At 34.4% G+C, this 12,278-nt stretch overlaps 1 protein-coding gene across 1 annotated transcript; it reads right to left on the reverse strand.

The window, feature by feature from the left end:
* Nucleotides 1–87: 87 nt before the first annotated feature.
* LOC111380744 (mediator of RNA polymerase II transcription subunit 34-like) lies at nucleotides 88–10,344 on the reverse strand. The gene is made up of 18 exons (XM_023004376.1): nucleotides 9,879–10,344; nucleotides 9,380–9,600; nucleotides 7,909–8,055; nucleotides 7,625–7,840; nucleotides 7,328–7,525; nucleotides 7,240–7,260; nucleotides 6,901–7,069; nucleotides 6,118–6,245; nucleotides 5,861–5,949; nucleotides 5,157–5,193; nucleotides 5,051–5,084; nucleotides 4,073–4,125; nucleotides 3,924–4,001; nucleotides 3,616–3,681; nucleotides 2,710–2,776; nucleotides 2,555–2,608; nucleotides 2,182–2,259; nucleotides 88–289 (listed from the first exon to the last, which is right to left on the reverse strand). The coding sequence occupies exons 1-17, from the start codon at nucleotides 9,943–9,945 to the stop codon at nucleotides 2,195–2,197; spliced, it is 1,710 nt and encodes a 569-aa protein (XP_022860144.1). The 5' UTR covers nucleotides 9,946–10,344; the 3' UTR covers nucleotides 88–289; nucleotides 2,182–2,194.
* Nucleotides 10,345–12,278: the final 1,934 nt, after the last annotated feature.

The raw sequence follows: 12,278 nt of genomic DNA on the forward strand, positions 1-12,278 counted from the left end.
TGAAAACTACAGCAGCACTAAAGGCTGATGGGCCAATGTCAATGAGTTAATTGGATAAATGTGACCTCAATGGCTTCTTCACCCCTCGTCTTCTAGTTAGTACAAGACAAGTGGGCTTCAGTAGAAGAATAGATTGTCAAAATTTGTTGGAAATGGGGCTTCACTTAATCAGTCTGGATGAAAATTGTGGGCATTAATCAGTGAAGCTATTAAAAAATACCAGGAAGACGAGAAAGACAACTAAAATTCAGTCCAGAAGCTAGTGCTCAAATTCTCTCCCTTTGTGAGTATACTGTAACACCTTGAAACATTATGGCTCTAGAATTTTTTTTTTTTTTTCCTCGGTCTAGTCAAGCCTTTATACGAGTAAATTGGTGATGCCTAATAGCTAAGTTGGATATATATGAATATCTTTATAGTTGAGGAGACAAAGTGACAACAAATATAAATTTATACTTTTATTTAATTGAGTCAAAATTTTTAGCTATTGATGGAATCAATTGCCCTATTAATATTAGGCTCTTTTTAAAGCTTGAATTAAAAGACGAATAATAATAATAATAATAATAATAATAACTACTTAATAATGTTAGTTATTGATTTTGACCATATTACTATAGTAATATTAGACTCATTTGATAGATCGTAATTAATTATGTATATTAAAATTTAGATACCATCAATTTGAATAAGACTAAATTAAGATTAGAATGATTAAAGAATTATTATGAGTAAAAAAATCTTAACAGATAAATTCATTTAGTATTTAGACGTGACTTTATTCCTAGTGTAATCAAATTATATGGAAGCTGGCCACTTTCAATCTGGGTTTGATAAAAGATAATAAAGATTATTTTGTAGAAATCAAATAAGAAATTGATTTTCATTTCAAATGAATATTTTTTTAATTAGCAAAAGAATATAATATTTTATTGTATAATCATATTTATCCCTAATTTGAAAAAGGATTTAACCATAACCAAGCCATCCAATTGAAATCCACGACAGAAAATTCAGTTTTTTTTTCCATTGGTTTACACGTGAATTGTATAATTTTGCAAAGTTGGTTTGTATCATATACAATACAGTTTATCTTTGTTTTAATCTTATAATTTGTGTTATCATTATCTTGAATTATAAAGCGATATGGGACACTTTTAAATTCTCACCCATGAAATAGGTAAATTCCGTTTATTTTTCTACAAATTAAAAATGAGATTGTACACATCGTAACTATATAGATCTAATCACACAATGATTACTCTTGATTTATAATTATCCTTCATTTGGATAGATTTCAACCTTATGGAGGATAATAACTAATACAATTCTAACCCTTATCAACTACTTTATGTTGTCTATAAATACTAATGTCGTACACATATTTTGCCAAGAACACCATTCTTTTAACTTTGGTTTTGTTCTTTAAATTCAATAGCTTCCTTGCTTTTTTTAATGTCCATCTATTCCACACACATAAACAGTTTCTCGATTTCAAGGGCACCAAGACTCTTTTTTTCACTATAAATATTTTGCAAAAGTCAAAATTGTTGGCACATATTTTAAAAGCAGAAAGCCATTCTCCATTTTAACTACGTTCAAGGAAGCCGCAGAAGTCTAGAAATTGAAACGAGGTAGGCTACTATGTGCAAGCGATTCATCCTTGCAATATTATAATTTTTTTTATGTGATTTATTTCATGAAATGCTAATTGACATGCGGGTCCTTATGAAATGAAATGTGAGATCTCCTTCGAGTCATCTCAAATATGTTAGAGTATTCGATTGATCACCGATTGCTCTTGATGGAATGATGGTATGGAATGTTGTAAATTCATGTTTTAAAAGTTATTATATTGTTTGGACGCACGTATCCTACTGAGTAATACTCATTCCTTCAATTTTAACATTTCAGGTCAGATTGGTCAACGTGGATGGTGGCTGAGTGGTGGGCAGGTTGCCAAGTAAAAGAAATTTTTTTAGGAATCCATAATAAATTTGTTAAGACATTTTATGTTTCTCTTTAATTCCATTTATGACACTATGTTTATTTGATTCAGTGTTTGAGTTTCAATAAATTAAGGTTTTTAAGTTTTAAATTTTATTTCCGCTTGATATATGATTATGGAATGATATCGGTAACTCCTCAAATTTTAAGTCAATAATAATTGGGGCGTTACATATACAATCTTTCCTCACAGATGGCGGGCTAGATATTCATTCGTCATTTGTTTCCTGCTTTGGTCTCCCGTGGAGCAACCTAAGCATAGTAATTGTTATTTCATTGTTTTTCTTGATTATTCCAAGTGTAGTGCATTAATTTTCTGACTTTAATTTTTCAAATGCAGGCTGAAGAAACTGCTGACAGCCAATCAAGGCAGGATATTAACAAGCAATAGTAAACTTTTTTCTGGTTGAAAGATCCACACTCATCTCAAACACTTGAACACTTTCTCAATATAAGTTGTTTCTATGATGCCTCATGGAAATTTTTTTATTATCACAGTACTTATGTAATAAATGAAAATTGTGATTAGCAAAAAAGGAATACTTACCAGAGACATCCAATTCCCTGACCTCACTAGAGAAGGCACAGTTATCACACATTCCTGAGAAAGAACAACTGTAGATGTTTAGCATGGAATTTCAATCAAACACTGAGAAAAAAGAGTAATATTAACTATTGACAGTCGCCAGCAACAAATTGCACCATTGCAGTCTTGTAAAGACTCAGTAAAGTGTCTGAAGAAAGCACCTCGACGGCATTGTGTTTTGGTCTGTAAAAGAAACCAAAGCTGAATCAACAACTAAGGGGAAGGACAATGGCAGATCCAATATATTGTGGAGAGATCAAAAGTATTATGATCACTTTGAACAAAAGGGTCACCCACATTTCCAGCAAAAGGAACATGGTGGCAGACTTTCTAGCAAACAAAGGGTTACAAGGATCACCTAAGCTTTAAATTTTGTGGTAAAAAATTGAGTAGTGCACGTCCAAATGGTATCTGGTAAACCTCAATTGAAACTCCATCTACCTTTGACAAAGATTTTTTACTTGGATTTCTGTCAAATTTGATGGACAAGAGACAGCCTCACTTAATATCTGATGGATAAGAAGAGGATCAGTCCATATATTATTTTATATTCCATTTAGCATTTATATTTATTTGCCAACACCATTTTCAGGTAAGTTGATAGTAGAACACAGTGGTTACATTTTCTAGGTAGTTGGTAGTCACAGGGCATCTCTTTGGTATCGACTGTGTGCTAGTGCTATTATCTAGGTCAATGGACCTGGTGGCCACTTAAATATTCACGTAAATAGCAAAAATCACTGAATAGTTTGCTTTAAATCACGTAATGAAAAAAGCCAAGTCAGCTGACTAAGTTTTGCTATAGATCAGACAAACAATATATTGAAAGATAACTGAATATAAAGATATATGTGCGTGTGTGTGTATACACACATGAATTTTTACACTAATAGATCTCACAGAAAGGCATATTATTCTAATAGTGCACAAATTCCAAGGAAAATATTTTGTTAACCAGAAGTATGACCCAGTGAGATAAGCTATTTTTTTTTCAGGTTCGCAATTAATAACAAAAATCATACCAGACAATATCGCACGATGTCATAGAGATTCTGCAATCCGGAATTTTCGTAGAAGACCATTGAGCTCTGCAGATAAAGTATTACTACGAAGATGTTATAACATTTTAAAGGCCCGTTTGTTTCCCATTAATAGAAGAATGAGAATGAAAAATATAGCATTTATGGGCACACACAAAAGATAGAAATTTAAATGTGGTGGCTTGATGTGATGGAGAACGGTCATATTTTTCATTTTAATGGCCAAATAATGGGAAACAAACTAGGGCTAAATAATTGTAAAATGAAGAAATTGACAAACAAAATACTACCTGCCTAGGAACATCTGCTGCTCGAAAGTATAACAAACATTCAGAAGGAAGTCCATCTCTTCCAGCTCTACCACTCTCCTGCAATGAGAGACGTTACAGAAAGAGAGACAGTGTAGTGAAAAGTAATCTTATCACAGGGGGACAATAACCTGATAATACGTTTCCATTGATTTGCTTAAGCTGTGATGGATGACAAACCTGACTACAAGCAACCATCATATTATACAGTAACAAAAATATATTCATTATCATTCATACGACAAAAACCACATATATGCACACTCATACACTCAGAGAGATGCATATAAGTGCCAATTAAAAATCAGCAGAAAAAACAAAAGGATAATTCTGTTGCCGTTATGTCAAACAGGCTCTGAATAACAACAAACTGAACCTCATTCCCAATAAATTTGGGGTGTCGACTACATGAATCCTTTTTAACCACTCCATTCAATCCAGCACTCAGTCTACTGAAAGATCCACAGAAGTCCAAAATTTTACAACATCAGGACATTTTAATTATGGGGTCCCTATTAATCAAAAATTAGTAACAAGAGAAAGGAAAAGGGATGAAAATTTGCAAAAGGTAAATTCACTGCAGCATGCATAATTTCCAGAAGAAATATATATATATACATACATACATACATATATATATACATACATATATATATATATACACATATACATATACATACACATATATATATATATATATATATATATTCAAATCGCCCACAAACTAGAAGGATAATGCTGTGTGTTTGCCTTCATCATGAGCAAATTGCCTCAATTTTTGGAATTAGAAGGAGATCTAGACATTTTCTACACACACAGACTGGCTTCTTTCTTAGATTTCATAACTCATACTCTACAAATAATGGGCTAACTAATAGGAGAATCTCAGGCACTCAAAAACATATGGAAACTTCTTGGTTAGATAATACAATCAACAGAACCAAGTATAGAACCTTCTAACGCTATCTTTGATTTTTTTCTTTAGTTTTGAAAGGAGTTTGAAATTATGGTTTCATGAACCACATATTGCAAGAAAATTAAAGGAAAATGTGCATGGCTAGTGGCGAGCAGCCAGAAGAGGTAGAACAAAATAAACAACAATCACTAACCATCTGGTTTGTTGATTCCCATGCCAAATGCAACCTGCAAAGCATGAAACCTTAATATAAAAAATTTCATCACGACACTAAAGAAGAAGAATTTATCTTCACCTACCGTGCCAACAATGACTTGTAACTTGCTTTTGCTCCATCTATGACATCAAAGACACCCGAGAGACTTAAGTCAAACATATGATAAAGCACATAGAGACCAACATTTAGCAATCATGAAGGCCAGTAATTCAGATCAAGATCGAGAAGTTTGGAAGGTTGAACGAGATCCAAAATTTAATCACATAACAGAAATATCACTGTGATATGGATTTGATATTAATTTATCTAAAGTTTCCTTTCCGGAAATAAAGAAACATAAAGTTATGTTTCCATCTCACTTGTATGCTACAAATTCCCTGAACCGAAACAATAGACAACTGGACTAAAACTATACAATGCTAGCAGGAAAAGTAATTTCTAATAATATCTGAACCCATTAGAGTCTTTTTAATTTGAACTATTACATGTCAGATTCATACAATACCCCTAAACATTTATCAAACCATTTGAGCTTTTAAGCATCCTTCCTTTATTTATTTATTTATTTTTTTTTCATGCATCCACTTTAAAACCAAATGCAATTTTCCCATTTTAAGAAGATGAAATTAGTAAAGGATATATACATAACCTAAAAGTTTTTATAACCTCACAACCACATTGCAATTATTCTTTCACCATCAGTATAAAAATGCAAGTAATGTGACAAAGCAGGCAGAAAGTGTCATGGTCCACCAACAAGAACAAATAAATTGCGAATTAGTTTACCGCAGATGAACTTTCTCACGAGCATTGACATCCATGTCTGCATGATAGTAATCAGCCGAAACCCCCCTGTCACGCAATTCTTTTGCGACCTACATTATTGACAAGAAGAAAAAGAATCATAGCATCTTGGATAAGGATCACAAGAGAAACGTAATTTCAGTAGTCACCCATCCATGCAAAGCAATTACAAGGGATTTCTGAGCATCAGATTTGTCGGATGATAATGACGATAAAATAAGAGAGAAAATATTAAGTACCTGTTCACACTCCTNAGCTACTTGAATAATATATTGCAATTCAGCACTCATTAACAAGATTATTGTACTTAACTCGCAACAAGAGTGGGACCCACATAAAAAAATGATCCTTCTTTCTACACCATAAACTGAACGCCAAAAAAAGTGAAATGGAAAACAATGGAACAGTACGCTGAGATCACTGTCTGCTACGAAGTAATTTTTGTAGAAAATAGATTATCTAAGCTACCAAGAGGTTTCTTTATCACATCAAAGCTTTTTGTCCATCGTTACATCCACAATCAAAATGTCCAAAAAGGGAAACATCCACTCATAAAGCATAAAAGGTTTAAATAGAGTTCAATATTGTGGTCTAGAAAATTCTAAATAAACAAAATTATAGCTGCTTAAAATTTTCTCAAAAATATATGAGAAAACCTAACACTGAGTATATTCTCTTTCCCCCCTCTCAAATCCTGTTAACCCTGAATTTATCCTGGATCCTTCCCCTCTCCATCATCTTTGTCACTCCCTTATCTCACCTCCTCCCGGTGTCAACTGTCAACAATCAGACTTTGTACCCTATCATCAACCCCCAATTAACTCTCAATGTTTTATAAAAGCTTATCCCACTTAGCATATTAGTCCCTACCCTGAATGGAAGTCCATCTTTTCGATCAAATTTTTCCCTAGTTACGAAAGCATTGAAACTTCGTATACCATAAAACTGTGAAATCTCTATTTAATTGTAATCCACTGGAACAAACTGCGAGAAAGTTCCACATCTCAAAGTTCCAAAAGAACACAATCTCCTCGTAGTTGCATCTCTGTTTCCTCGTGAATCCACTGTACCAAGTTGGTATATATACACCCTTTGAATTTTCCAAAGATTAGGTTCTCTCAACAACTGCAGTCTCTGTTTCCAAGTAGTCCAGTTTATCAAGCTTAATAGAAAATCAACACAATAAACTCGCTAACATATAAAGACAAGTAACATGTGAACACCGATATCAATAACTCATCCAAGACTTACATAGATCATCAATTTGACAAGTTAAAAATTGATAAGTAGAGTGAGTCTGATTAATACACTTTTTAAAATAAAAAACGAAAGCTTGTTAATCATGCTAAAAATATGCATACATCAAGATAACGGGTAACCCTCTGTAAGTATAAGAAAAACAAGTCTAGATGTATAATCACAATCTCCCGACCAAGAATATATCACAACCTCCCAACCAAGAAAAGCTAAAGATAAAGGAAAGTCTTTAAACCCCTTTGGTGCATAACCCAATAAAGGCAAAAATTTTGTTCTCCCTGGTAGATCGCCAAGTAGCGGTTCTTTTTCTAAATAAATTCTGGACTTGCTATCTGTCCCAACACCCAAAATAGTAACCAACACCACAGCTTTCCATGTAACATCAGTCAACTATCCTGTGCCTTATTCGCATCAATGAGAAGACAAGGAGGACAATTAACAGAGTGCACCATATAAAGTTCAGGAAAATCATGCAATTTGTATGCTTACATCAATAGAAATTAGAGATAGGCGACCAGTATGGTGACATTTTTCAAGTTTTGACATAAATCTCTTGCTCTTTGATATCTTTTCAGGAGTGACATATAATATGTTGAGCTCCCCTTCACCCTTTTCAAGAGCTTTATATATGAACTTCTCATCTTCCTTGGTTGTTGTTGACGTCAACATGAATGACGGGATGCCTAATGCTCCCAAACTCATTACCTGGTGCAACCAAAGTCAGAGAGACAGTTCTGTTTCACTACTAAAGAGACATCAAACTGTAGGCCAACCTGATCTTGAATAAGAGAAAGTAAAGGACTGACGACAAGAGTGACTCCATTGCGAAGGACTGCAGGAAGTTGGTAGCACAGACTCTTGCCTCCACCAGCAGCCATTATTACGAGGACATCTCTTCCACTCATGATCGCATTTATAATCTGTTTATAAAGAACTGTTTAGTGGTGGACTAATGCTGAATAATCTTAGACAAAATCAGCAGCATGTAAACAAACATAAATCTTCTATTGGCATGCAACCAAAATAACTTGACCTGAAACAATGATGTTTTCCCTAAATAAGCACCACAGAATTAAAAAATTGTCTCATCCTACTTAAAACTTTTATAAGAAGTATTTGTTCAGTAAGTAGATTAGGACAATTTCTTTTTCTAGTTTTTATATTGATATTAACCCAAATAACTAACAACGAGAGAGATTTTGCGTATTATTTAATTTGTTATTAGTACTACTTTGGGATTTCCTTAGGAAGAAGATGTAAATTCTTGAGGTGTCAGAAGTCCTTCGGAATGGACAGTTGGAGACAAAAACAATAATTTATTACCATCAGGAAGTGAACCCATGTTATTATTTTGCATATCTCTTTACCAATTTCAGGATCATGCTTGGGGCTGATTACACCAATCAGCTTTAGAAAATCGAATGAATGAAGAGAGTAAAGCATCATTGTCAGTTGAGGTACACTAATTGTTAAATTCCCCAAGTATCAATCAGGAAGAGAAACAATGATATTGCCAGAAACAACCACTTGTGGCAATGTGGCAAGGACATCTTCATGAGAGAAGTCATTGCAAAAGTATTATTTATTAGTAACATCACATATTTCTTTCAATTTCTAGTAATATCAAATAATCTGCTTTCGAGGTTTTAATACATAAGAAATGGATTATGTGTACTGAACTCTATCAAATGACGATTGTGCCAAAAGGAGGAAATGGACAAAGAAACATAATTAACTGGAATACCAGGCTAAGGCTGTCAAAACTTTTGAGCATTCTTTCAGTTAAGCATTTAAACAGATTAATATCAAAGTGTTGCATTGATCACATTCGCAAAGATTAATGGTTTAACATATACACCCCTAAGAGTGTTGGTTATGCTTAAGAATAGCATGCATGGATTTGTTACTTATTTCTTCAAGTAACAGAAGTCTGTCAAAGTAAGACCCCGTTTGTCCATATTTTCTAAAACTCATTTTTCCCCAAACTCATTTTCAACCGAACATTTTCCCACTAAAATAATTTTGCAAGAAACCACAAGTTCTCCCCAAAAAAAAATACATTTTATGAAAGATATTCTTAAAAAAATCAGTACCAAACAGGGGCTAAGTTATTTTCTTATAAGTAAACCGTTAAAGATTAGACAAACAAGCTCTTTAACCAGAATGTCTTCAAATCAACCTATTTTCTTCTTCAAGTGAGCCTTAGAAAGTAAAATTGACAAAAATGGGAAGGAAAGTACTAACCTCACGTTGATTTACGCGATATGAAGATATGCCAAAAACATTAAACCTAATATCATCAGCCCGGGAGTCCCATTCGAAAGTTCCAGACCATTTCCTCATGGAAACAGAAGTTTCATCCTCACCACAGCTTCTAGACGATTCAAAATGTTCTAACAGAGCTTTCAGTTCAGATTGTCTCTCATACAGCTCTTCTTGATGATCAAGCAACGACTTTATTTGGCCTGAATAATCAAAGAAACAGATTAAGCCCCAGTTTGATACAGATTCTTTAAAACTCATTTTCCCCCAACCTCATTTTCAACCGCGCATTATGCCAACAGACTGCACGTGATCAGTAACTTTTTTTTCTTTTCAAACACATATTCTTTGACAAAAAAATGAAGGAAATTACTTTTCTCAAGATATTCTTCATCAAAATAACCTTAAAAAAACTTTAAAAAATAATAATTAGGCATCTAAATATTATTGTTTAACATAAAAAAAAAAAAAAAAATGATACCTTGAACATCTTGGAGCTTCATTTCAACGTCGAGCAGCTCCTCCAAAAATTCTTCTTTACTTCCCATTTTAAAATCTCTCTTTTTATGTGCGAAATTCCTAATCAATAATTAAAAGAAAAAACTAACGCGTGGATTAACGATAAACTCGAGTAGATGTCGGCATTTCCTAAAGAAAGCAGTTGCAGTAGGAGTAGGTTTCGCATTAAAAATTTCATGTGTTAATCCTGCAAATCGAATTTGTGCTCTCCCTCTTTCTTGATTCTATAAAATGGAGGGTTTTGAGGAATCCATTTAGAGGTGAACACTGCGAGTTGTTTTCACAATTAACCTGTTCGGCCAAATCCAGGCCAAAATCCCCGGCCGTTTAGCACGCTTGTTACTTTCATATGCCTATCGCTGGGTACAATTGGGCTTGCGAAGCCAAGTTTTTAGGCCTGTTTTGTTGTGTTCCAGCTGTGTTTAATTTCAGGCCAGTCAATATCCGACCTGTTTAATTTCAGGGGAAAAATTCATAATTCAAGTGTGTTATTTACGTCAATTCACAAATCAGATAAATACGTCAAAATTTTTAAATTCAGGTATATATGTAATTAATTAAAAATAGTTATTAATTAAATATAATAAAGTCACAGTTATATGATTAATGGTCACGGATTCATAATTATAGGAAACTGATTTATTTTCTGATCACATATCATCAAATTAATTAGATACAGATTATTTCGAGGTCGCAGATCCAAAATTTACAGGTCTCAAATTACTTCAAGGTGAAATTAATTGGTCACGGATTGTCAAATTCTTATATCACACTTAAACAGTTGATCACAAATAATTAAGGGTGCGGTTGGTTTGCTATTTTCGGGCCATTTTCCGTTTTCGAAAACGCGAAAAATGGATCGTTTTCGAAGAAAACTAAAAATCGTTTTAAAAATGAAAATACAAACCAGCCACTGTCTAAATGATTGGTCACATGCGTCAAATAGTGGTCACATACCAACACAAAACATCCACCAGACAAACATTCTCACCATCAACACACAAAACACCATCTAAACCCTACCCAAACCTCTAGATCTATCACCACAGAATCGTCGTCGCCGCCGCCGCCGCCGCCGCCATCTCACAAAACACCGTCTAAACCCACAAAATCGCCACCAACCCAAATTACTTATGCTTTGCGCGGGTTGCTACAGTGTTCCGAGGATTTCATTTAACCACCGGGGTGGTGGATCTGGTTCGCGATTTCATTTCACTACCTCAGCTCATGGTGATTCATGAAGGAAAAATTGCGATGGCGTGGTGCTTCTTCATTACAATAGCACCGGCGAAGGGTACTACAACAACGACATGCTCTAGTGGCGACAGCATCTGACGAAGACATGAGATGGAATCAGGGAGATAAAGAGAGAGAGATGAAGAAAATGAGTCAGGGGCAAGAGGGAGATGGAGAGAGAGAGAGTGAAATGAAGAGAGAGGGGAAATGATTAGGGTTTTTAAACGAATTAGGTGGGTTAATTATATATAATACCTGATTTTTGCATAAATAAATTTCACCCCTGAATTTTGAATTTGAAAGTTTTAGTACCTGGTTTTCTATAATTTCCTCTAATTTTAGGCCTATTTGAGCCATATTATTTTCTCATTAAAATGAAAAATATGATCGTTATCCATCACATCAAGCCACAATATTTGACTTTTTATCTCTTGTGTGGGGCCCATAACGACTATATTTTTCATTCTCATTTTTACAATAATGTGGCTCAAACGGGGGCTCAACATAGGAAAATTTCATTTCTAAAAATTGCATATAAACTTTTTTAACTTTGCATTTTAATAAGGAGGTACAAAAGATTGTTCTTTCAAAAATCAAGTGCATCCATCCACCCCCACTCAAAACCAAAATTTATGACCCTCTCTCTACCATCTCTCTATTTGTGTTGTCTCTCTGTTCTCTCTCAATTTGCTCAACCGCCATCCACCAACTTGTGCTACCGTCGTGGAGAACCAACCATCGCCTTCCCTCTCACAATCGTTGGTGGATCAACACTCAATCAAATTCCAATTGCAGGGGGTGGAGAACCTAACTCAAGCCCCACACAAAAAACAAATGAATCTTGAAATTGAACTTGCATAGTGGCTGGTAAGGCTGCTACAGGAGTAGCGTTGCAGTGGCTAGCGGTAGAGATGACACCATAGGGACGATGGATGTAGACGAAAGATGAGGTGATTGGTGTGATTTGGGTAGTAATTTTGAAGTCTGAGGCTGAAGAATTTAGCATTTGTGATTTGGTGGGACATCAACAAAGCTAGGTATTGGTGTGAGATTGGCTACAAATTTGGAGTTGGTAGTGGTCAACATGATGGTGAAGATGTTGTTTGGAGTTGATATTTACCCAAAA

Source organism: Olea europaea, unplaced genomic scaffold (genome assembly GCF_002742605.1).
Source record: "Olea europaea var. sylvestris unplaced genomic scaffold, O_europaea_v1 scaffold2203, whole genome shotgun sequence".
Taxonomy (NCBI): Eukaryota; Viridiplantae; Streptophyta; class Magnoliopsida; order Lamiales; family Oleaceae; genus Olea; species Olea europaea.